We start from the raw sequence: 27,949 nt of genomic DNA, 5'->3' as shown, positions 1-27,949 counted from the left end.
AGCTGGTAGATTCGAACTCCTCACCTTTTCGTTAGCAGCCAAACTCTTAACTACCACACCACCAGGGCTCTGCCTCTCTGGCATAGAAGCATGAATTATATGTATCCCATATAATCACACATACCAAAAAAAAAAAATCAAGGGAACTCTATTTACTAATAATCCTGCAAGTACAAAGTCCTTTTTATGAGAGAAATAGCCATGGTTTCTTGCTCATGGCCAGAATAACTTCGATTAACAAACACAAATAAATGTTTAGTTCTTTGGAATTAAATTGGCATGGTTACAAAATCACTTTTTACCTTTCTGATAGCTCTGTGCTGGGCCCCCACGCAAAGAAAACAAGCAGCTGGTCCTTGTCCACATGGTCCCAGGTGCCCAGCCAGACAAGCCCAAACCTTCCAGGGATTAAAAAACAAAAACAAAAAACCTCAAAACCTTCATCTTCACCCGTGCTTCTCTCTGCTGATCAATTTTCCTGGAGCAGACAGAGAAGGTACAAAAGAACAATTGTATCCTCCACCCTTGAGTAACACATTAGCTCCTTTCTAGAGAAAAGAGGCAAGTAAAATGTCTCTTTATGATTAGTTTTATACAAAGACCGTTCTAATTGCAGTTTGGCTAGAAAGAGAAAATCGAATCAATTTAATTTAATGACCTATTTAAAAATGTGTGAAAGTGGTCTCAGAGACAAGAAGAAAAATTAGGATGAACATTTCACTAGGGAAGGCTAGTAGGAATGTCTTCGGTGCTACACACTATTCTTATAACCTCAGCACATTGTATAATCACATGCTCATGAAACATAATAATAATATCAGTTGCTTTAACTCTGACTCATGGTGACCCCATGTATGTCAGAGTAGAGCTATGCTTCATAGGTTTGCAATGGCTGATTTTTCAGGAGCAGATTAACAGACCTTTCTTCTGAGGAGTTTCTGAGGGGACTCGAACTTCCAACCTTTTGGTTAGCTGCCAAGCACAGTAACCATTTGTACCACCGCAAAAAACCAAACCAAACCCATTGCCGTAAAGTCAATTCTAACTCACAGCAACCCTGTAGGACAGAGTAGATCCGCCCTATAGGGTTTCCGAGGCTATAAATCTTTCTTTCTTTCTTTCTTTTTATTGTGCTTTAGATGAATGTTTACAGAGCAAATTAATTTCTCATTAAACAATTAATACACATATTGTTTTGTGACATTGGTTGCCATCCCCGCAAGGTGTCAACACTTGGGTTTCCATTTCCATTGCCCCAGGTTTCCTGTCTCCTCCTGTCTTCTAGTCCTTGTCCCTGGGATGGTGTGCCCATTTAGACTCATACGTGGTTGAGCTATGTGTATGTATCATCGTTTGTTTTATGAGCCTGTCTACTCTTTGACTGTAGGGTAAACCTCAGGAATGACTTCAGTACTGAGTTAAAATGGTGTCCAGGACCCATGGTCTCGGGGCTTCTCCAGTTTCTGTCAGACCAGTAAGTCTGATCTGTTTTTTTTTTTTTTTTTGTCTGTTTGTTTGTTTTTGTGAGTTTGAATTTTGTCCTACATTTTTCTCCAGCTCTGTCCGGGATCCTCTCTTGTGATCCCTGTCAGAGCAGTCGGTGGTGGTACTGGGGCACCATCTAGTTGCACTGGACTCAGTCTGGTGGAGGCTGTGGTGCCTGTGGTCCATTAGTCCTTTGGACTAATCTTTCCCTTGTGTCTTTGGTTTTCTTCATCCTCCATTGCTTCAGATGGTGTAGGACCAGTGGAGTATCTTAGATGGCCACTCATAAGCTTTTAAGATCCCAGAGGCTACTCACCAAAGTAGGATGTAGAACAAATTCTTTATAAACTATGTTATGCCAGTTGAGTCTGGAAGCAGACTGTCACATCTTTCTCCTATGAAATGGTTGGTGGGTTCAAACTGCCGACCTTTTGGTTAAATCCTCTTAGTGATGTCAAGTCATTCAATATGAGATATTACTTCCTCTTAATCTATTGGACTAGAGCAGACACCAAACTAGAAAGAATGAGTTGTGCTACACATGTTTGGTGTGTTAATGATTCATGCAGCAAGGCCAAAGCCAGATCAAGGCCAGTGATAGAGTCATATGAGACCTGTAAGAGCAGGTATTACCACTGTACTGGCCAGAACTGAAGGAGCTCAAACCTGATACCATGTGAGAAGGAGCAGACCCTAGGGATAGACCAGCTATGGAAAACAGGAGGCTGGATCAGACCAGGAAAAAGATGGTCAGAGACAGCAGAGACCTGTGAATGAGCCAGACCAATTCAATGGATAGAGGCAGGAGTTCCCAACAAGAGTGACAAGCAAGCTGAGTTGGAGATTCAGATGCAGAAGCAGGCAGGATGTGAGGGTAGAACCAGCAGATGGTTGGCATCAGTGGTCTAAGGCAGAGGGAGAGGAGCTGGGGACCAGAATGCCTGGCCCTGGGAAAAAGAGCAGGAAAAACAGCAGCCTAATATAATATCTGGGGCCTCAGAAATGCAAGGGTTGGTGTGCAAAGGAGAAACAGGAGGGTAAGAAACAAGGGAGGATTTAGTTACTGGGCCTAAGGCACAATCCAGAGCAGGGGCAGCAAAAAGACACGTGATGCTGAGTCCGAGGATGGAATGACCCCAAACTCCCTAAATGCCCCATGATGAGGAGAAGCCCTTTACCACTTCTAACCTTGAAACTGACGATTCTATAATCTTGGGCACGTTCTTAGCCCTTCAGAGCCTCAGCTTCCTCACCTATAAATCAGGCTAATAGAACATACCTCATAGATTTGCTGAGAGGTTTAGGTAAGCTGATGTGTACAAACCATTTACAACACCGCTTAGCCCATGGTGGGGCTCCGTAAATGTTACTTACTTTCCTTTACCCTCGGTTATCACTTTCCTGTTGCTGCTGCAACAAATCAATTCAGTGCCTTAATGCAACAAAAGGAGCCCTGATTAAGCGCGAGCTGCAAACCAAAAGTTCAGCTATTCGAACCCACCAGCAGCTCCGTGGGAGAAAAGACCTGGCAATCTTCTTCCATAAGGATTTCAGCCTAGGAAACCCTATGGGGCAGTTCTCCTTGCTATGAGTCAGAATCGACACGATGGCACACGACAACACAACAAAATTTATTGTCTTAACAATTCTGGAGGTTGGAACTCCAAAATGAGTCTCACTAAGCTAAAGTCAGGGTGTCGACAGGGCCGGCTTCTTCCTGAGGCTCTAGGCGAGAATGCTATTTCTTGTCTTTTCTGACTTTGAAAGGTCACCTGCATTCCTTGGCTCCTGTCCCTTCCTCATAATGACATCACTCCAACCTCTGCTTTTGTCCTTATATCATGTCTCTGGCTCTGATCCATTTACCTCCCTCTTCTGAGGACCCTGATTTAAGGAGCCCTGGTGGCGCAGTGGTTAAGCACTTGGCTGCTAACCAAAAGATCAGCGGCTCGAACCCACCAACTACCCTGCAGGAGAAAGATATGGCAGTCTGCTTCCGTAAAGATTTACAGCATTGAAGACCCTGTGGGGCAGTTCTACTTTGTCCTATAGGATCAACTATAAGTCAGAATCGACTCGATGATCGTGGGTTTTCATGGTTATATTGGACCCACTCAGATAATCCAGGATAGTCTCCACATCTCAAGATCCTTCATTTAATCACTTCTGCCAAGTCCGATTTGCCATGTAACACAACTGTTTACAGGTCTGGGGATTAGGATGTGGACGAGTAATAGTCTACCACACTCTATTATTCCTTTCAGTCTATTCCTACTGCTGTTTTTGTTGTTGTTAGGTGCCGTTGAATCAGTTCCAACTCATAGTGACCCTCTGTTCGACAGAACGAAACATTGCCTGGTCCTGCGCTATGTCCACAATCATTGTTATGCTCGAGCCCATTATTGTAGCTACTGTCAATCCACTACACCAGCTACTGTGTCAATTCCTACTGTAGGCATCCCAAAATCCTCAACGGGCTCTGCCAGCCTAGCTGAAGAGGTCACCTCAAGGTTAGGAACAAGAAACCTGCCTTAAAGCAAATTCCTTGATGATTAAATTTCCAGATGTCCTTTGATATACGGCATGTCCTTAATGGCTCTATTTACACAACTAACAGACACTTGTACATCAATGCTCACTGTAGCATTATTCACCATAGCCAAAAGAAAACAAACCAAATGTCCACGAACAGGTGAATGTATCAACAAAATGTGGTATAGCTATACAGAGGAACATCATTTAGTCATAAAGAGAAACGAAGCTCTGATCCATGCTTCAACATGGATGAACCTTCGAAAAACATTATGCTGAATAAGACACAAAAAGACAGATACTGTATTATCCCACTTATTTGAAATATCTAGAATAGACAAATTTATAGAGACAGAATGGATTAGAGGTTACCAGGGGCTGGGAGAAAGGGGGAAATGAGGAGGTATTGCTAAGGCGCACCGAGTTTCTATTTGGGGTGATGAAGAAGTTTTGGAAACAGATAGTGGTAATGGCTGGACAACATTACAGATCTAATTAATGCCACTGAGTTGTATATTTAAAAACGGCAAATTTTATGTTGTACATATTTTACCACTTTAAAATCAAGAGGGGGGCATAGGAAAATTCTGTGGAGTGTTGGATATGTTCATTATTTTGATTGAGATGATAGTTTCTTGGGTATATTTATGTGTCAAACTTATCAAACCGTACATTTTAAATATGTGCACTTTATTGTGTGCCAATCAGACTTTAATAAATCTAGCCTAAAAAATGTAAAGGTTGGAAGTCATTGAACAGTTCAAATATCATAACTGAGTTTTGAAAACCATTCAAAGTTTTGGTTAAGGCCAAAACATCAAACAGCGGCTCAGTGTTTTCAGCCGTGGAAATATTTTTGAAAAAGTTCTCAATGTTCTGTTGAAGTTTCCATTTATAGAATGTCAGAGTGGATTTGTTTTTGTCTAGTGTTCATTAATAGCAAAAATAATGGCTAAAATTATGATCCCTCACAATGAGCCAGGAGTGGTCTATCCACTCTGACGTCCTGTATCACACTGTCTGCAGTGTAAAGCGATGAGGTAGACACAGCGCTGTCCTCATTTTATAGAGGTGGAAACTCCGCACTAAGGTCACTCACCAACAAGGGGTGGAACTGGCATTGCAAACCCAGCAGTCTGAGTCCAAAGCCGATGGTCTGACCATCATACTGTACCCCTCACCACCAGCAAGAGAGTCCTGATTCTGCTTTGGGGACACTCCCCTTCCCCTGTGGAGATTGTCAATCTAGCGCACTGCCTTCTCCCACCGTGGTTGCTCTCTCAGCTCCTATTCTTTCTGAGTCTGATTCATCACATTTTCTTTCATAAAAGACACTATATCACAATCAAGTTGGATTTAGTCCAGGAACAAAAAATTAGTTTGAAAATCAATTAATGTGATTCACTCTGTTAACAGGATAAGGGATAACATTCATATGATCATCCCAATAGATACAGAAAAAGCATTTGATAAAATTCTATTAAATTATCTGAATAGATTGATTAAATGAAAGTAATTAATGTAATTTAATTTAGATATTAAATATGTAAATATACAAATTCTATCAAAATGACAATAGTACATTAAATTTAATTTACTCGTGATAAAAAATAACTGTTAAAAAATAGTTAGAATTAACTACCTTAATCTGATAAAAGACATCTACAAATAATAATAATAATAATAATAATGGTGAAATGTTAAAACCTTTCTTCTGAGATCAAAACTTAGAAAAGAATGCCCACCATCATCCTTATATTCACATTGTACTGGAGATTATAAAAAAAAAAAGTCAGTGTAAATGGGCAAGAAGAAGGAATAAAGTTATAAAGCTAAGAAGAAGAAATAAAAATTTTATTCATAGATGACACGATTGTATATTTGGAAAATTCAAAAGGATCTGTAGATAAAATTATAATTATTAAGTTAAATTAGCAGGTGGCTGGGTGGTGCAATCAGCTAAGCACTCAATTACTAACTGAAAGGTTGGCAGTTCAAACCCACCCAGAGGCACCTCAGAAGGCAGGCCTGGAGATTGGCTTAGAAAAGTTCACGCCTTGAAAACCCTATGGAACAGTTCTACTCTGCACACATGGGGTCACCGTGAGTCAGAACTGACTCGATGGCAACTAACAAGTTCAATTAGCAAGTTTGTTGGCTATAAGCACAATATACAAAAATCTATTATAGTTTCTGTGTAGTAGCAACAGTTAGGAACTGAAATTTTTTTGAGTATCTTTTATAAAGACAAAAACATGAAATATCTAGGAACAAATGTAATAAAAGATGTACAATTTTTCTACACGGAAAACTATAAAAATTATTAAAAGGGAAGAGAAATTAAACCAAGCTTACTTAAACAAATGGAGGAATATATCATGCTCATGAATAAGGATATCCAATATTGTAAATTCTTTGTCTTCCTAGGTGAGCCAGAGTTGATTTCAGCTCCTTATAACTCAAGCACCTTGACTGGTCCAGAGGTTTTGAACTGAAGGTCGCTCCCCACTCCATACAACTGATGTCCCTGATCTCAGTCCTTCAAGTACATCCTGTGGTTTTCCACCTCTTTATGTTTCCTCTGGCTGTTTTACTTCCATTTCTTCTCCATCTGCTCAAATTCACTCACCCAACGTAATCCTGCCTTTTTGTAAATTCTCCCTTGTGCAACTCAGTTTAATTTCTCTTGCCTTGAATTCTATCATGTTTGCAAACTCTTAGATTGTGTGTTATATAAACAGTTGTTATTTAACTTTTCACAGTTTATCTCCACAAGAATGGTCACTCCAAGAGGACAAAATTCAGATCTTCTAGTTCTTTGTTTCTTTCACCTTTGCATAAGACCTTTCGCATAGGAAATGCTCAGTAAAAATTTACAAATGTAACTTGTTTTGTAAGCAATTTATTGCCACAATTATTGGATAAAAATTAGATGACACTTTGGTTATAGGCCGAGTAGATGCAACAACACAGAACCTTTGAAATCCAAGATTTATATGGCTTTTTCCCTATTAATTAGAACAGAATGGCTAACAATAATCTTGTGAGCCTTACCAATTTCCAAGAATTTATCCAGAAAACCAAGAATTGGAGACTTCACCCAGAAACTCTATAATCCCAAATCGAATAACATAGCCTTAAGGTTTCCTGGGAAAACAAACAAAAAGATTCAGGCTCTTTTAAATAAATTCTGTATTCCTGGAGTTTTAGAGTGCTAGAGGGATACAAACATACCACTCCCACATGACCTCAAAACACATAGGCAGTGGGTCAGCAAACACAAAAGCTAAAGTTCCAAACAACAAAATTACTGAGACTAGACCTTACTGCCTTGGGGTGAAAAATATGGGTTTAATGAGTTATCATGGAGAAGCATCTCCAATTCCTCAATCAGAAGCCAAAGGTGGGAGAATTTTAATAAATTTATGGCAGAAAGCCCTCCATGGGATCACACAAAATGAAAGAGCTTATCCCTCTAAACCTTTCATTCTGAGTTTGAAGTATGAAGCATAATGCATAAAATGACAGCAAATTTGTTCCCTAATTTCATTCACTGACAATAAACCATACAAATACTTAAAATTCAAAAACTTAGTTCTTAAAATGATCAAATAAAAACATATTTCGTACGTTTCCTAAGGTTCCTAGAAGACAAATGATGAACAGATCCATAAATTTGTTCCAGGTATTACTACCTGTAATACTCTGGATTTAAATCTGAAAATGAGAAAAGGGGTAGATACCAGCATGGACCCAGGACAAGCACCAGTGCTACTTATACTGAAAAGATTCTCTCTGTCCCACAAAGATCTATCTTCAGGGTGGAGTTAACCTAAAAAAGAATATATGCAACCATTCCTTTTGGCAAATAGTAGCTTAAGAGACATACGAGGTTTTCTTCATCTTATTCCTCCAACAGAACCAGAATGTATATATATACAGCCAATCTTATATTGCAAACTCACCTACACACTAAAATTCATTTGTAACCCAAAAATCAACATTTGTGGCATGTTCAAGGTCATTCATGGACAGGCACAGAACAATGAAAACTTTGAGTCACCAACACACGTTCCCAGCTGAGGTCAAACAAGGTGACACTCTGCCTTCTTGTTTCAGTTCTCATACTATAAACAAGTGTCCTTTCTGTGGTGTCAATTTTTGTGCTTTTTGTTGGTGATTCTGCTGTTTAAAATGACACCAAGCATGGAGCTGAAGCACTGTCTAGTGTTCTTAAGTGCAAGATGGCTGTAATGTGCCTTACCAAGAAAATACATAATTTAAGACAAGCTTTATTCAAGAATGAGTTATAGTGCTGTTGGCCATGAATTCAACGTTGGTGAATCAACAATACATATTAAATAAGTTGTCTTTAAGCAGCAACACATACAAAACAAGGTTATGTATTGATTGTCAAAAATGTTGCGACCAGAGGCTCAGAAGTATCTAACCCTATATTTTCCCTAGGAGCAATGATTCAGTATTTGCTAATTCTGTGTTTGTGGTGACTTTATAGCACATAATTACCATGAATACACACACAGACACTTATACATATATACATATGTATGTATGTATATCCCAGCACATCTATTTGTCATACTGTGGTGGCTCGTGTGTTACTGTGATACTGAAAGTTATGCCACTGGTATTTCAAATACCATGGTGGACAGGTTTCAGCAGAGCTTCCAGACTAAGACAAACTAGGAAGAAGGACCTGGCAGTCTACTTCTGAAAAAAGTGGCCAGTGAAAACCTTATGAATAGCAGCGCAACTTTGTCTGATATAGTGCCAGAAGATGAATCCCTCAGGTTGGAAGGCACTTAAAAGACGACCGGGGAAGAGCTGCCTCCTCAAAGTAGAGTTGAACTTAAGGATGTGGATGAAGTCAAGCTTTTGGAAACTTCATTTACTGCTGTGGCATGGCTCAAAATGACAACAAACAGCTGCAAACATCCATTAATAATAGGAATGTAGAATGCACAAAGTATGAATCTAGGAAATTGGAAATTGCCAAAAATGAAACGAAATGTGTAAAGATTGGTATCTTAGGATTAGTTGGCTGAAATGGACTGGTACAGGCCATTCTGAATTGAACAATCATATGGCCACCACCATGGTCTATTATACTGGGAATGACAATTTGAAGAGGAATGGTGTCACATTCATTGTCAAAAAGAACACTTCCAAGATCTGTGCTGAAGTACAACCCTGTCAGTAATAGGATAATATCCATATGCCTATAAGGAAGACTAGTCAATACCATTATTCAAATTTACTCACCAACCACTAATGCCAAAGATGAAGAAATTGAAGATTTTACCAACTTCTGCAGTCTGAAATTGATCAAATATCCAATCAAGGTGCATTGATAGCTACTGGTGACCGGAACGCAAAAGTTGGAAACAAAGAAGGATGGTAGTTGGAAAAGATGGCATTGGTTATAGAAATGATACCAGAGATCATATAACAGAATTTTGTAAGGCCAACAAATTCTTCACTACAAATACCTTTTTTCAATAGCATAAATGACAACTATACAAGTGGATCTCACCAAATGGAATACACAGGAATCAAATTGACTACATCTGTGGAAAGAAACAATGGAGAAGCTCAATATCATCAGTCAGAACAAGGTCATATGTAAGTTTAAGTTGAAACTGAAGAAAATTAGAGCAAGTCCACGAAAGCCAAAATGCTATCTTAAATATATCCCACTTGAATTTAGAGACCATCTCAAGAATAGATTTGATGCATTGAACACTGATGACCAAAGAACGGACAAGTCATGGGATGACACAAGGACATCATACACAAAGAAAGCAAAATGTCATTAAAAAATCAGGAAAGAAAAAAAAGACCAAAATGATATCAGGAGAGACTCTGAAACTTGCTGTTAAACATCACGTAGCTAAACTGGACAGAAGAAATGATCAAGTAAAACAGCTGAACAGAAGATTTCGAAGAGTGGCTCAGGAAGACAAAGTAAAGTATTATAATGAAATGTGCAAAGACCTGGAGTTAGAAAACCAAAACGGAAGAACACACTTTATATTTCTCAAGCTGAAAAAACTGAAGAAAAAAGCCAAGTCCTGAGTTGCAATATTGAAGGATTTTATGGGCAAAATATTGCACAATGATGAAGCATCAAAAGAAGATGGAAGGAATACACAGAACTATTTTACCAAAAAGAAAAAACTGTTTGGCCTTCAATTGCTACATGAGGTAGAATATGATTAAGCACTCACGGAGCTGAAGGAGAAAGTCCAAGCTGCACTGAGGGGAATGGCAAAAAATAAGGCTCTGGCAACTGACAGAATACCAATTGAGATGTTTCAACAAATAGACGCAGCGCTGGAAGTGCTCACTCATCTATGCTACGAAATTTGGGAGACAGCTACCTGAACAACCAACTGCAAGAGATCTGTATTTGTGCACATTACAAAGGAAGGTGATCCAACAGAATAAGGAAATTATTGAACAACATCATTAATATTACACACAAGCAAAATTTTTCTAAAGATAATTCAGCAACAGTTGCAGCAGTACATCAACAGGAAACCATCAGAAATTCAAGCTGGATTCAGAAGAAGACGTGGAACAAGGGATATCATTGCTGATGTCAGATGGATCTTGACTGAAAACAGATAATACCAGAAACGTGTCTTATGACTATGTAAAGGCATTTGACTGTGTGGATCATAAGAAATTATGGATAACATTGTGAAAAACGGAAATTCCAGAATACTTAATTGTGCTCATGAGGAACCTGTACGTAGATCAAGAGGCAGTCATTCAAACAGAAAAAGGGGACACTGCATGGTTTAAATTTTAAAAGGGCGTGTGTTAGGGTTGTATCCTTTCACAATACTTACTCCATTTGCATGCTAAGGAAATAATCCAAGATGCTGGACTATATGAAGAAGAATGTGGCACCAGATTTGGAGGAAGATTCAGGAACAACCTGTGATATGCAGATGACTCAACCTTCCTTGCTGAAAGTGAAGAGGACTTGAAGCACTTACTGATGAAGATCAAAGACTACAGCCTTCAGGATGGATTGCTCCTCAACTTAAAGAAAACAAAAGCCATACACCTGGACCAATAAGCAACATCGTGATAAACAGAGAAAATATTGAGGTTTTCAAGGATTTCACTTTACTTGGATTCGCAATCAGTGCCCATTGAAATAGAAGTCAAGAAATCAAACGACATATTGCATTGAGCAAATCTGCTGCAAAAGACCTCTTTAAAGTGTTGAAAAACAAAGACGTCTATTAGAGAATTAAGGTGTGCCTGACCCAAGCCACAGTATTTTAAATCACCTCATATGCATGTGAAAGCTGGACAAGGAATAAGGAAGACCAAAGAAAAATTGATGCCTTTGAATTATTGTGTTGGCAAGAATATTGAATATACCACTGACTGCCAAAATGAACAAATCTGTCTTGGAAGAAGGAAGAAGTACAGCCAGAATGCTCCTTAGAAGCAAGGGTGGCGAGACTTCGTCTCATGTACTTTGGACATGTTATCAGGGGGGATCAGTCCCTGGAAAAGAACATCATGCTTATTAAAATAGAGGGTCAGGTGAAAAGAGGAAGACCCCCAATGAGATGGACTGACAGTGGTTGCAACAACGGGCTCAAGCATAACAATTGTGAGGATGGCTCAGGACCAGGCAGTGTTTTGTTCTGTTGTACATGGAGTTGCTATGAATCATAGCTGGCTTGATGGCACCTAACAACAGCATAACAACAATATGTATGTGTGTGTGTATATATAGCTCCAACAAGTGGCGGGAGGCACCCTACTCTTCCAGAAAGCCTCCTGCCTAAAGCTGCTCAGCTTTTCACTCCGTGGGCTGCTGGGATGCCCATCATACCATCTCCTGCTGGTCTCTTGCCTCTGCTGTTGCCATTTCTTTGCTGCTGTTTCTGTGTTACACCTCTCTCTCTTGGTCTCCTGGTTCCTGGAACTTCTTAGTACAGGGATCCCAAGCCGAAAGGGGGCACTCCACTCCTGGCTCTTTTTTCTTGGTGGTGGTGAGATTCTCCCGTCCTGTCTCTGGGATGGCTCATTTTAACCCTAGTGGGATGGCAAAACTGACCAGTTCCCTCGTTAGGATTCCATATACCCTATTTGCATGGTCCCACTGCCACAAGGGAGCCATGCACTATATTTACATTATTAGGAAAACACCAGCACATGCCTTCCCAGGGTCCACAACACTCCACTGGCAGATCCCCCACAGCACCATTTTTTTGTTTGTTGGTTTGGTTTGGGCTTCTATTTCTCTTTTCTCTCTCTTCTTTCCCACACCCACTTAGCACCACACATCACATTCTCCCCTTCCCTCCTGCCTAACTGGACTGTTTGCTGAGGGCTGCACCCCCAAACAGTGCCCTGCACTTCCCCCTGGCCTCACCCTGTCGGACCCAATACAGGCCAAAAACAACCCATCCCCATCCCGCCACCTCCACTGGACCTGCTCTGCTGTACCATAACTGAGTGAAAGGCCCTGCCCACCAGGACAAGGTGGTAAGAAGTATTGTGCCTACAAACAAGCCAACATCAACAAATGCCCAGCCCACATGCCCAGACATAAAGAAATAAAACAAAAAAGCGGGGAGAAACAAACAATCCTACAATCGATAAACAAAGAAAATAAATCCTCAATGTCCCAAAGACAGCAGACAATGTCAAAACATATCTAAAAAAACAGGACAGGATGGCTCCAGGAAGTGTACAAAATAAAACACCAGATGAACTTCCAGTAGAAGAAAAGGCGCCCGAACTATCTGAGAGGGAATTCAGAACTCTAACATTCAGGGCTCTCCAAGAAATGAAGGAAAATGCAGACAAAAATAAGAAAAAAATAGACAAAATCATGGAATATACAGAAAAAAATAATGGAAAAGACAGACAAAACAATGGAAGAAACCACGAAAATAATACAGGAGCAAAATATCAGAATAAATAAAGAACTAGAAATCACACAAAAACAGCAATTAGAAATCCACGAGATACGCAAGATTTCAGAAACACAGTGCAATAGAAAGTTTTAAGAGCAAATCTGAAACAATGGAAGACAGGATCAGCGAAATTGAAGACAAATCTTTGATTATCACTTGGTTTAAGGAAAAATCAGAGGAAAGAATAAAGAAAAATGAAGAAACCTTAAGAACAATGTGGGATACAATCAAAAGCAAAAATTTGTGTGGGATCAGAGTTCCAGAGAAGGGGGAGAACACAGAAAATACAGAAAGGATTGTTAAAGATTTGCTAACACAAAAGTCCCTTAATATCATGAAAGATGAAAAGCTGACCATATGAGATGCTCCGTGAACCTCATACAGAATAGATCCCAAAAGAAAATCAGCAAGATGTATAATAATCACACTCGCTAAAACCAAAGATAAAAGAAGAATCCCGAGAGCAGCTCAAGAAAAATGAAAAGTCACATACACAGAAGAAACAATAAGACTAAGCTCTGATTACTGGGCAGAAACCATGCAGACAAGAAGGCAATGGGATGACATATACAAAACTTTGAAAGAAAAAAATTGCCAATGAAGAGTAAATACCCTGCAAAACTTTCACTCAAATAAGATGACGAAATTATGACATTTCCAGATAAACAAAAATTAAGAAAATATGTAAAAACCAAACCAAACTTACAAGAAATATTAAACGGAGCCCTTCAGTTACAGAACCAACAACATCAGACAACATCCTGAATCTAGGACTCAAGACTGCATCAGCCAGACACCAACTCACGTAATGAAGGCTCCAGGATAAAACAAAATTAAAAAATTTACAACACAGAACCAGAGAGGTCAATCTGTAAATGACAGCAACATCAGAAAAATAAAAGAGGTAATAAACAGTGTAGGTATAGAACTTTCAAATGGAAAGGAAGTCAAGGCAATATCAAGAAAAAAAAACTGTTCCAAACTTAGGAAGATAGGGTAAATTTCAAAGTAACCACAAAGAAAGCTAACAAACCTACTCATCAAAATAAAGAAGGAAAACAAAGTCTCAGTAAATACAAAATCTAAAATAAAAAAAAGGAAATGGAAAAAAAATCCCCCACAGGAAAAAAAAAAAAGGAATTAAGCATAGGAGAGTAAGAGGAACAAAGAAAAGATGAGCACCACCTAAAAAAAAAAACCCACTACAAAATGACAACAATAAACACATCTATCAATAATCACACTGAACCTAAATGGCTTAAATGCACACATAAAGAGACAGAGAGTGACAGAATGGATTTAAAAAAAAAAAAAAAAAAGGACAAATCCATATGCTGTCTGCAAGAGACACACCTTAGAAACAAACAAATATATTAAAAATCAAAGGATGGAAAAAACATATCAAGCAAACACCTACCAAAAAAGAGCAGGAGTGGCAATATTAATCTCAGATAAAATAGACTTTAAAATAAAATCCACCATAAAAGACAAAGAAGGACATTATATAATGATTAAAGGAACAATCCACCCTGACAACATAACCATAATAAACGTCTATGCGGCCAATGACAGGACTCCAAAATACACGAAACAAACTCTAACAGCACCGAAAAGAGAAACTGACAATTTCGTAATAATAGTAGAAGATGTCAATACAACACTTTTGGTAAAGGACAGAATATCTAGAAAGAAACTCAACAAAGATACAGAAGATCTAAAGACTGCAATCACCCACCTTGCCCTCAGAGACATATAGCACACTCTGCCCAACAGCAACAAAGTACACATTCTTTTCCAACACACATAGAGCGTTTTTCAGAATAAATAACATCTTAGGCCACAAAACAATCCTCAACAAAACCCAAAACATTGAGATAATACAAAGGATCTTCACTGATCACAACCCCATAAAAGCAGAAATTAATAACAAAAAGACCAAGGAAAAATAATCGAATACATGGAAACTGAACAACACCCTAATTAAAAGTCACTGGGTAATAGACAAAATCAAGGATGGCATAAAAAAATTCCTAGAATCAAATGCGAATGAAAACACATCATACCAAAACCTTTGGGACGTAGCAAAGGCAGCCCTCAGAGGTCAATTTATAGCAGTAGATGCACACACCAAAAAAGAAGAAAGGGACAAATTCAAAGCATTAGCTAAACAACTCAAACTGGTAGAAAAAGAACAACAAAAGAAGCCCACAGCAACCAGAGGAAAGGAAATAATAAAGAACAGAGCAGAAATAAACAAAATAGAGAATAGAAAAACAATAGAAAGAATCGACAAAACCAAAAGTTGGTTCTTTGAAAGGATCAACAGAATTGACAAACCATTGGCCAAATTGACAAGACGGGAGAGGACACAAATAACACAAATAGGAAATGAAATGTGGAATATTACATCAGACTCAACTGAAATAAAAAAGATTATAACAGAGTACTGTGAAAAACTATACTCCAACAAACTTGAAAACCTAGAGGAAATGGACAAACTTCTTGAAACACACTAACTAAACTAACACAAGTTAAAAATCTGAACAGACCTATAACAAGAGAAGAGATTGAAAAGGTAATTAAAAAAAAAACTCCCAACAAAAACAAAAAAGCCCTGGCCCAGATGGCTTCACCAGAGAATTCTACAAAACATTCAAAGAGCTTGCACCAGTACTACCCAAACTATTTCAGAACATAGAAAATGAAGAAATACATCCAAATTCATTCTATGAAGCCAGCATAACCTGATAGCAAAACCAGCCAAAGACACCATAAAAAAAGGAAATTGAAAACCAATATCTCTCATGAATATACATGCAAAAATTCTCAACAAAATTCTAGCCAATAGAATTCAGCATCATATTAAAAAAATAATACACCACGACTAAGTAGGATTCATACCAGGCATGCAAGGATGGTTCAACATTAGAAAATCAATCAACGTAATCCACCACATAAATAAAAGAAAAGAATCACATTATCACCTCAATTGACACAGAAAAGGCTTTGGACAAAGTCCAACGTAATAAAGTCCAACATAATAAAGGGCATCTATACAAAACCAACAGCCAACATCATTCTTTATGGAGAGAGGCTGAAAACATACCCTTGAGAACAGGAACAACACAAGGATGCCCTTTATCATCACTTCTATTTGACATTGTTCTGAAAGTTCTAGGTAGAGCAATAAGGCAAGAAAAAGAAATAAAGGGCATCCAAATTGGTAAAGAAGAAGTAAAATTATCCCTATTTACAGATATGATATTATACACAGAAAACCCAAAAGACTTCATGAGTAAACTACTGGAACTAATAGAAAGATTGAGCAGAGCAGCAGGATACACCATAAAAAAAAAATACCAAAATCAGTTGGATTCCTATATACCAATAAACAGAACTATGAAAAGGAAATCAGGAAAACAAAACCATTTATAATATCCCCTAAAAAAATAAAATACTTGGGAATAAATCTAACCAGGGATGTAAAAGACCAATACAAAGAAAACTACAAAACGCTACTGCAAGAAACCAAAAGAGAACTACATAAATGGAAAAACATATCAGGCTCATGGACAGGTAGACTCAATATTGTGAAAATGTCAAATCTACCCAGAGCAATATACAAATACAATGCAATCCCAATTCAGATACTAATAGCATTCTTTAACAAGATGGAAAAAATAATCATTAACTTTATATGGAAAGGAAAGAGGCCCTGGATGAATAAAGCACTATCGAAAAGAAGAATAAAGTAAGACTGTCACTACCTGGCCTCAGAACCTACTATACAGCTATGATAGTCAAAACAGCCTGGTCCTGGTACAACAACAGACACATTGACCAATGGAACAAAATTGAGAACCCAGATGTAAATCCATCCACCTATGGTCACCTGAGCTTTGACAAAGGCCCAAAGTACATCAAGTGGGGAAAAGACAGTCTTTTAAACCAATGGTGCTGGCAAAACTGGATGTCCATCTGCAAAAAAAAATGAAACAGGGCCCATACCTCACACGATACACGAAAACTAATTCAAAATGGATCAAACACCTAAATATGAAAATAGAAACTATAAAGGTCATAGAAGAAAACATAGGGTCAAGCTAAAGGCCCTAATACATGGCATAAACAGGATACAAACCATAATTAACAATACACAAACACCAGAAAATAAGCTAGATAACTGGGATCTTCTAAAAATTAAACACTAATGCTCATGAAAAGACTACCAAAAGACTAAAAAGAGAACATACAAACAAGGAAAAAAATTGAGATCTGACAAAGCCCACGAAGGTCTAATCTCTAAAATCTACAGGAGAATCTGACACCTCTACAACACAAAGACAAATAATCCAATTAAAAAATGGGCAAAGGATATGAACAGACGTTTCACCAAAGAAGACATTCAGGGAGCTAAAAGACACATGAAGAAATGCTTGCCATTACTAGCCACTAGAGAAATGCAAATCAAAACCACAGTGAGACCCCATCTTACCCCAACATTACTGGCATGAATCAAAAAACAATAACAAGTAACAAATGTTGGAGAGGCTGCGGGGAGATTGGCATTCTTACGCACTGCTGATGGAGATGCAAAATGGTACAACCATTTTGGAAAACGATATGGTGCTACCTTAAAGCTAGAAACAGAAATACCATATGATCCAGCAATCCAACTCCTGGGAATATGTCCTGGAGAAATAAGAGCCATCAAACGAATAGACATATACACACCCATGTTCATTGCAGTATTGTTCACAATAGTAAAAAGATGGAAACAACCTAGGAGCCCATCAACAGATGAATGGATATGCAACCTATAGTACATACACACAATGAAATACTATGCAGCAATAAAAACAATGATGAATCTGCAAAACATCTCACGACATGGACAAATCTAGAGGGCATTATGCTGAGTGAAATACGTCAATCACAAAAGGACAAATATTGCATGAGACCACTATTATAAAAACTCAGAAACAGGTTTACACGCAAGAAGAAACAATCTTTGCTGGTTATGAGGAAGGGGAGGGGAAGGGCGGGAAAACACTAAATAGACAATGGAGAAGTGGTAACTTTGGTGAAAGGCAGCACAGTACACAATACTGGGGAAGCCAGCACAACTTGACCAAGGCAAGGTCATGGAAGCTCCATAGACACATCCAAACTCTCTGAGGGGCCTAATTACCGGGCTGCGAGCTGGGTACCACGGTCTCGGGGAACATCTAGTTCAACTGGTATAACATAGTTTATAAAGAATATGTTCTACATCTGACTTTAGTCAGTAGCGTCTGGGGTCCTAAAATTTTGCGAGTAGCCATTTAAGATACTTCACTGGTCTCATGCTATCTGGAGCAAGAGAGAATGAAGAAAACCAAAGACACATGGGGAAGGACTAATGAACCACAATTACCACAGCCAGAATGAGTGTAGCACAACTAGATGGTGCCCAGATACCACCAATCACTGCTCTGACAGGGATCACAATACAGGGTCCCAGTCAGAGCTGGAGAAAATGTAGAACAAAAATGAAACTCAAAAAAAAAAAAAAAAAAAACAGGCTTACTGGTCTGACAGAGGCTGGAGAAACCCTGAGAGTATGGCCCCCGGACACGCTTGTTGTTATTAGATGCTGTGGAGTCAATTCTGACTCATAGTGGCCCCATGTGCAACAGAAGGAAACACCGCCCAGTCCTGCACCATCCTCACAATTGTTGTTATGCTTGAGCCCATTGTTACAGCCACTGAGTCAATCCATCTTGTTGAGGGTCTTCGTCTTTTCCACTGACCTTCTACTTTACCAAGCATGATGTCCTTCTCCAGTAACATGTCCAAAATATGTGAAAGGTGGTCTTGCCATCCTTGCCTCTAAGGAGCATTCTGGTTGTGGTTTTTCCAAGACAACATTCTTTTGGCAGTCTATGGTATATTCAATATTCTTCACCAACAACACATTTTAAAGGCATCAATTCTTCTTTGGTCTTTCTTCCTTATTCATTGTCCAGCTTTCGCATGCATATGAGGTGACTGAAAACACCACAGCTTGGGTCAGATGCACTTTAGTCCTCAAGGTGACATCTTTGCTTTTCCACACTTTAAAGAGGTCTTTAGCAGCTGATTTGCCCAATGCAATGCGTCTTTTGATTTCTTGACTGCTGCTTCCACAGGTGTTGTCATGGATTGAATTGTGTCCACCCAAAACTATGTGTCAACTTGTTTAGGCCATAATTCCCAGTATTGTGTGGCTGTCCTCCATTTTGTGGTTGTAATTTTATGCTAAAGAGGATTAGGGTGGGATGGTAACACCACCTTTACTCAGGTCACCTCCCTGATCCAATGTAAAGGAAGTTTCCCTGGGGTGGGGCCTACACCACCTTTTCTCGAGAGAGAGATAAAAGGAAAGGGAAGCAAGAAGAGAGTTGGGGACCTCATAACCTTTCTTGTGCCCCAGGAGCACAGCACATCCTTCACACCTGGGGTCCCTGTGCCTGAGAAGCTCCTCCATCAGGAGAAGATTGAGGACCAGGACCTTTCTCCAGAGCCGACAAAGAGAGACACTCTTAATTTGGATTTGTAACCTACTAGACTGTGAGAGAATAAATTTCTCTTTGTTAAAGCCATCCTCTTGTGGTATTTCTGTAATACCAGTACTTGATGACTAAGACAGGCATTGATTGTGGATCCAAGTAAAATGAAATCCTTGACAACCTCAATCTTTTCTCCATTCATTACGATATTGCTTATTGATCCAGTTGTGAGGATTTTTGTTTTCTTTATGTTGAGGTGTAATCCATACTAAAGGCTGTGGTCTTTGATCTTTGTTAGTAAATGGTTCAAGTCCCCTTCACTTTCAGCAAGCGAGGTTGTATCATCTGCATATCTCAGGTTGTTAATAAGTCCTTCTCTAATCCCGATGTCCCATTTTTCTTCAAAAAATCCATCATCTCAGATTATTTGCTCAGCATACAGATTGAATAGGTATGGTGAAATGATACAACCCTGACACACACCTTTCCTGATTTTAAACCATGCAGCATTCCCTTGTTCTGTTCAAAGGACTTTCTCTTGATCCATGTACAGGTTCCTCATGAGCACAATTCAGTGTTCTGGAATTTCCATTCTCTGTAATTTAATCCATAATTTGTTATGGTCCGCACTGTCAAATGCCTTAGCATAGGCAATAAAACACAGGTAAGCTTCTTTCTGGTATTTACTGATTTCAGCCAGGAAACATCTGCAATCAGCAATGATACCCCCTGGTTCCACATCCTTGCCTAAATCCAGCTTGAATTTCTGGCAGTTCCCTGTAGATACACTGCTGCTGCCGATTTTGAATAATCTTCAGAAAAACTTTGCTTGCATCTGACATTAATGACATTGTTCAACAATTTCTCATTTGGTTGGATCACCTTTCTTGGGAATAGGCATAAATATGGATCTCTTCCAGTCGATTGGCCAGGTAGCTGTCTTTCAAATTTCTTGGCATAGACGAATGAGCACTTCCAGCCCTGCATATGTTTGCTGAAACATCTCAATTGGTATTCTGTCAATTCCCAGAGCTTTGTTTTTCGCCAGTACCTTCAGGGCAGCTTGGACTTCTTCCTTCAGTACCTTCGGTTCCTGATCATATGTTGTTACCTCCTGAAATGGTTGAATGTTGACCAATTCTTTTTGGTATAGTGATTCTGTGTATTCCTTCTATCTTCTTTTGATGCTTCCTGCGTCATTTAATATTTTCCCTGTAGAATCCTTCAGTATTGCATCTCAAGGCTTGAATTTTTTCTTCAGTTCTTTCAGCTTGAGAAATGCTGAGTGTGTTCTTCCCTTTTCGTTTTCTGTCTCCAGGTCTTTGCACACGTCATCATAATACTTTACTTTGTCTTCTTGAGCCACCCTTTGAAATCTTCTGTTCAGCTCTTTTACTTCATCATTTTTTCCCTTTGCTTTAGCTACTGAATGTTCAAGGGCAAGTTTCAAAGTCTCTTCTAACACCCATTTAGGTCTTTTCTTTCTCTCCTGTCTTTTTAATGACCTCTTGCTTTTTTCATGTATGATGTCCTTGATGTCATTACACAACTCATCTGGTCTTCGGCCATTTGCATTCAATGCGTCAAATCTATTCTTAAGATGGTCTCTAAATTCAAGTGGGATATACTCAAGGTCAAACTCTGGGTCACCTGGACTTGCTCTAATTTTATTCAGCCTCAGCTTGAACTTACATACGAGCAATTTGTGGTCTGTTCTGCAGTCTGCCCCTGGCCTTATCCTGACTAATGATATTGAGCTTTTCCAACTTCTCATTCCACAGATGTAGTCGATTTGATTCCTGTGTATTTCATCTGGCCTGGTACACATGAATAGTTGCTGTTTATGTTGTTGAAAAAGGTATTTGCAATGAAGTACTCATTGGTCTTGCGAAATTCTATCATGTGATCTCCAGCAGCATCGTCTCTATCCCCAAGGCCATATTTTCCAACTACTAATCCTTCTTCTTTGTTTCTAACTTTTGCATTCCAATCACCAGTAATTATTAATGCATCTTGATTGCATGTTCAATCAATTTCAGACAGCAGAAGTTGATAAAAATCTTCGATTCCTTCATCTTTGGTCTTAGTGGTTGGTGCATGAATTTGAATAATAGCCATATAAACTGGTCTTCCTTGCAGATACATGGATATTATCCTATCACTGACAGTGTGGTACTTCAGGATAGATCTTGAAATGTTCTTTTGATGACAAATGCAACGCCATTCCTCTTCAAGTTATCATTCCTGGTGTAGTAGGCCATATGATTGTCCAATTCAGAATGACCAATACCAGTCCATTTCAGCTCACTAATGCTTAGGATGTTGATGCTTATGCATTCCATTTCATTTTTGATGACTTTCAGTTTTCCTAAATTTGTACTTTGTATATTCCAGGTTTCAATTGCTAATGGATGTTTGCAGCCGTTTCTTCATATTTTGAGTCATGCCACATCAGCAAATGAAGGTCTGGAAAGTTTGGCTCCATCCACGTCGTTAAGGTCGACTTTGCTTTGAGGAGGCAGCCCTTCCCCAGTTGCATTTTGAGTGCCTTGCAACCTGAGAGGCTAATCTTCTAGCAACAGATGAGCCGGACACCCTTGTAGCTCAGTAACGAAGTCACTTTTGAAGTTCACCCTTCAGCCAAAGATTAGAAAGGCCCATAAAACAAAACAAGACTAAATGGGCATACCAGCCCAGGGACAAGGACAAGAAGGCAGGAGGGGACAGGAAAGCTGGTAATAGGGAACCCAAGCTCAAAAAAGAGTGTTGACATGTTGTGGGCGTTGAAACCAATGTCACAGAACAATATGTTTACTAATTGTTTAAGGAGAAGCTAATTTCTTCTCTAAATCTTCATCTAAAATACAATAAAAAATAAAGCAAATACAATGTGGTTGTGGTTACCATAATGGACAGTGGAGTCAAAGCTGTAATCAGAATATTCTGACTAGTATGGAATTATGGCATTGGCTACTTGGTCACGGCATTCCTAGGAGTGAAATAGATGGTAAATCTACTATATGCTTTATCTGTACAAGTGGAAGAATTCTAGGTCAAGTTAATGGCAGCCTAACTTGAATCACCAGAATAGTCACACCACCTCAATCAATTTCCAGATTTGAGCCAGTTTACAGACCCACAACTCTTTAAATAAGGGGAGGCTGAGCCCCCTTAAGGAAGGACCCCACTACACTGCCAAAAATTTATACTGTTAATCTTTCTCCCAGCCTTCCCCAAAAGGATCTGTGGCCTTTTACGAGAGTGACTGTTCTTTGGTGAAAAAGAAATAATCAAACTTTTGGAGGATTACTGGATACTGGCTCTGAACTGACACTAATTCCAGCAGACCAAAAATGTCACTGTGGTCCGACAGTAAGAGTGGGGGTGTATGGAGGTCAGGTTATTAATGGAGTCTCAGCTCATGCCCATCTCACAATGGGTCCATTCTGCATTGATTTCCCCAGCTCTGGAATGCATAATTGGGATAGGCAGACTCAGCAATGGGCAGAACCTCCACACTGGATCCCTGAAAAATGGAATAAGGGTTTTTGGTAGGAAAAGGGAAGTGTAAGCCATTAAAGGTGCCCCTGCCTAGGAAAATTGTAAACCAAAAGCAATATCTCATTCCTGGAATATTTGCAGACATTACTACCATTCAACTCCAGATCAATAGATCAATAGATCAAAAACATAATACGTTGCCTTAACGTACACTGAAACTGGAAATTGGTGAGATATGAAAAGTATCTTTCAAAATAACTAAAAAGCACTTTATACACTAAGAGCCTGAATCTATTCAATCTTTAATATTTTGTGTAAATTGTTTCTTATAAGTGTGACCTGTTGCGTACATTACTACCACATTTATATACGCTTTCCATGGGCAGAGAAAGGTTTATAACAAATATTATAAAATATAGTTGCCTAAAAAGTGCTGATATTCTGCCTCCCAAACCTTCTTTTGAGCCCTGGTGGCACAGTGGTTAAGCGTTCGGCTGCTAACCAAAAGGTCAGCAGTTTGACTACACCAGCTGCTCCTTGAAAACCCTATGGTCCAGTTCTTCTCTGTCCTATAGGGTCACTTTGAGTTGGAATAAACTCGACACCAGTGGCTTTGGTTTTTCAGTTTAAACCTCCTTTACATCACACTACAAAGCACCAACTTACTCAGATAATGAATTAGCTTTAAACAAGATTCTACTTCAGTGCCTACATGGACTAAAAATAAATAATTTTTTTTTTTATGGAAGATGTATGCTATTGTGATCATTATTATTTTATGGAAAGACAATGATTTTAAGAGAAGCCTAGAGTTTTTTATTTAAAAATTACAGGACTCTAAACATCACCCATGGTGGACAAGTTTCAGTGGAGCTTTCAAACTAAGACAGACTAGGAAGAAAAGCCTGGCAATCTACTTCTGAAAATTAGTCAACAAAATCTTTGTGTATCACAACAGAATGTTGTTCAATATAATGCTGGAAGATGAGCCCACTAAGTCGTAAGGCATTACAGAATGGCTACAGCAATGGACTTGATCATACCAGTGATCATGAAGATGACACATAACAGGGCAACACTTCATTCTGTTATACATAAGATCTCCGTGAGTCGGAGTCAACTAGAAGGCAGCTAGCAACAACAACATAAATGTGCTCAAGTTCAGAAGCATATCAGGATTTATAAGTGCTTGGACAAGGTAGTGGGGGAATTACTATTGATAGAGGGTCCACATGTAGGTCATTTGGTACTATGGAGCCCTTCATCTGAGCATCAGCTCTTCATTCTCCACCATGTTGGTTCACATCTCCTCACTTTGTCTTTTCCACCAAAGGCACCAGCTTTCTCATGCATGGACACAGCTTTGGGGGGCTTTTCCCTCTTCTTCTTCTCTCCTTGTCCATATCTCCTTTTTATCTCTATTGCTACTGCCTCCTTCCTAGACCAGGCTTTTCCCAATCTAATCCTCCCTGTTCATGGGGAGTTTTCAACAAAAATTCTGGCTTTCATCCCATTACTTCCCTGTTGAAGGAACTCTAATGACTGTTACCTACAAAGAAAAGCAAAACTTCTTAGCAGGTCTGTCAAAGTGTCGGCAATCAGAACACACCTACCCACTCAAGCTCGAGCCTTCACTCCCCACTGGTGCTCACCGTTCCATGAACACTCTGTCTTCACACCAAAGCCACCAATCAATTGCCCAGAGGTTGTTCCCTTAGGCCCAAGGTGCATCTCTCCCTGCATCAGTTCTTCCTACCAAATTTCCAAGACTCTGACTATACATTCTACTTTCCTATCAAGATCCTCCCAGTGCCCCCAGGGAGGCACTGATTTGTCGCCAAAGACACATTCTCTGGTATTACTTGACTCATTTACACATCTATGGTTCATTCCAAATAAATGAAACATACTTGACATGTACGTCTAGCTCCCTGAGAGCCTACTACAATGCCATGAACATTTATTATTATTTTTGTTGTTGTTGGATAAATTCATTGCTTTTGAAAAATAATGAATTCCTGTTAACATGGATATGCCAAAAGCCCATGCTTGCAACTGTAGGTCAGTAAGTCTCCTAAACTGAGGTTCTGTGGAGGAGCGAGGATGTTCCTACTACCAGCATTTAGCACAACATCTTTGCTATATCCCAGCTTTCAGCACACTGGCTGGGGCCAGTGAATGCTCAATGCATAGACGTTAAATACATGAATGAAAATCTTTAGCATCTTCCTTTTCAAACATTCTAGTTCCATGATTTCCAAAGAGTGGGTGGCTCTGTGCTGATTTTGGTATCTGAAATTTCCATTTATAATTTGAAAACATCACCAGATGTACATAAACGGCCCTAGCCCTTCTACTTCCCTGGGAATCTCACCCCACCAATTATCCATTTGATCATGCTCCATATGACAGCCAGAGTGCTCTTTCTAAAACTCACATCTGATTTTTGTTATTTCAATCTTGGTAGCCTGCCAGGTCATACCAAGCCCTTGAGTGATCTGCTTACTCCCAATCTCTCCATGGAACCTTGCACTCCAGCAGTGATTAACCAATTCACAAAATGTGCCAAGCCCTATCTTGTGACCCAAACGTGTATCTTGTCACCTCCTTCTTGAAAACTTACCTGCAGCATGTCTTCCTGATAAACACCTACTTATCCTTTAAGATGCAGCTCAAACATCACTTCCTCCCAGAAGATTTCCTTGAGCAGAGTTTCGTTCTTGTGTCTTTTTTCCCCAAAGTACCTTGTAGATGTGGCCAACATAGGACTTAATTCCAATCCTACAAATTGCTTGTCTGTGTCACTCACTATTCTGTGAACCCATACCAGGAAATGTGTTCTGTTGATGTTTATATTATCAGCACCCAGTACATTGTCCCCACAACCTGTCTGTCAGTTTGTCGTAGCTTATGTGTTGCTACGACACTGGAAGTTATGCCACTAGCATTTCAAAAATCAGCAAAGTCACCAACGGCGGACAAGTTTCAGTGGAGCTTCCAGACTAAGACAGACTAGGAGGATAGGCCTGGAGATCTACTTCCAAAAACGTTCCAGTGAAAATTCTGTCAAATACTGACTAATATAGTACTAGAAGATGAGCCCCTTAGGTTGAAAGGCCCTCAAAATTCACAGTGGCCATGACAATGGACTTGAGTACACCCATGATGGTGAAGATGGCACAGGACTAGGCAATGTTTTGTTTTGTTGTACATGGAATCACCACGAGTCAGAGCGGACTCAACAGCAGCTAACAAGAAGCACAGTGTCCAACACTAAATAAATGGCTCGGTTAATTAATTACTTTTATAAAATAACTTAAAATTCTAAAGAAAATAAATGTAAAACAATAAAGATACATATGTCCTTACTCAGGTATGTCAGTCAGCCTAAAAACAAAACTAATGTTTCCTTCTAAAGTATTGTAATTTTAAGAATTTTTTCTATTTTTGGATTTATCCAAGTATATTTTTCATATGAATAATTCCCCAGGGATTCTCTAAAAGTTATTAAACTAATCTAAAAAAAAGAATTGCATGATCAAAAATTTGGGGGGAAACTGGGTTAAATAAGTTAATCACGTTTCCTTATTGAAAACTTCTCAGAGGCCTTAAAATGCTAATCTGTGTTGTAAATATTTTAAGAGGAAGTACATAGTTCGAAGCATTTTGCTAAACATATTTGACCAAGAAAGCCTTTTTCAATGGAGCATCTTGTGGAACTCATTTGGAAAATGCTACTTTCTATGTATGTGTTTAAAGCTAAGTCACTCTTTGCCTATTTATACATAATTAGAGTGAGAGAGAAAAGCAAGAAGGCCAAAGAGATATGGTTGAAATCAATACTTGGCAGACATGGTTATGATCCTGAACTTGTTACTTAACCTCTCTGGGCCTCAGGTACCTTACCTTATGAAATAGGGCTAATAATACCTGTTTCAACAGGCTTGTTGAGCAGTTTGAATGGACTGATAGAGGTAGAACACCCAACATATTGCCAGGCATACGGTAACAGAAAAATAATTGGTAAATATAAGAACACTAGTGACATCAGTTATCGTCTTGTACTCTTCGGTTGACCAACAAAAAACAAAAAAATGCCAAATCATATAATTTCAAAACATTCTGCCTTCTCCTTTGTGATTATCAACCACTAAGTTTTGTCTTTGCATTCTCTCTGAGAGGCACAGGTTGAGTCGTGTTTCTAAATAATCGCAAATCCTAAATCAGGTAGTTCTGGCCCTCCAAACATAAATGCATGAATATATCCCATTGGCTCTGGGGGAATGCTGCTTTAATTTTCTGTGGCTCCTTTATTTCTTTTTTCTATTGGTGAATAAAAAAGGAAGAGAAGAGAAGCTTTACAAAGCAAAATATTCCTAGAGATCTGAGCAAAGACCACCAAAGGGTAGTCTGCTTGCCAAACAAGTTTTCACATGAAAGTGAGTTTTATAGATACTAGGAAAGCTAATTTGGAGCCCTGGTGATGGAGTAGTTAAGAGCTAAGGCAGCTAACCAAAAACTAGGCAGTTCAAACCCACCAGCTGCTCCTTGGAAACCCTATGGGGCAGTTCTACTCTGTCCTATAGGGTCGCTATGAGTCAGAATCAACTCATTGGCAACAGGTATGAAAGCTGATTTAGAAAGTTTTCATTTATATTTTTTTGCATTTTTTTTATTGTAGTGAAATATACACACCAAGACATTTGCCAGTACAACTTCTATATTTACATTTCCATAACATTGATTACCTTTTTCATGTTCCCTCCTGTCATGGATTGAATTGAGTCCCCCAGAAATATGTGTATCTTACTAGGGAAGCCAGTACAACTTGTACAAGGCAAGGTCATGGAAGCTCCATAGACACATCCAAACTCCCTAAGGGACCGAATTGCTGGGCTGAGGGCTGTGGGGACCATGGTCTCAAGGAAT

At 39.1% G+C, this 27,949-nt stretch overlaps 1 protein-coding gene across 4 annotated transcripts in view; it reads right to left on the bottom strand.

The window, feature by feature from the left end:
• ESR1 (estrogen receptor 1) overlaps positions 1-27,949 on the bottom strand; it is a 529,996-nt gene that overhangs the window by 475,531 nt on the left and 26,516 nt on the right. Inside the window, exon 2 of one of the 4 annotated variants that reach the window (XM_049903778.1) lies at positions 303-398. The exons of 2 other annotated variants lie outside the window; for them this stretch is intronic. In XM_049903778.1, the coding sequence (XP_049759735.1) occupies positions 303-366 (64 nt within the window). In that variant the 5' untranslated portion in view covers positions 367-398. Of the gene's footprint in view, positions 1-302; positions 5,461-27,949 lie in introns of those variants that run through there. One more of the 4 variants, XM_049903769.1, reaches the window with a different exon arrangement.

This window comes from Elephas maximus, chromosome 1 (assembly GCF_024166365.1).
Source record: "Elephas maximus indicus isolate mEleMax1 chromosome 1, mEleMax1 primary haplotype, whole genome shotgun sequence".
Taxonomy (NCBI): domain Eukaryota; kingdom Metazoa; phylum Chordata; class Mammalia; order Proboscidea; family Elephantidae; genus Elephas; species Elephas maximus.
Note: the sequence above shows the minus strand (reverse complement) of the source record. Positions and strands in the feature narration are given on the sequence as shown.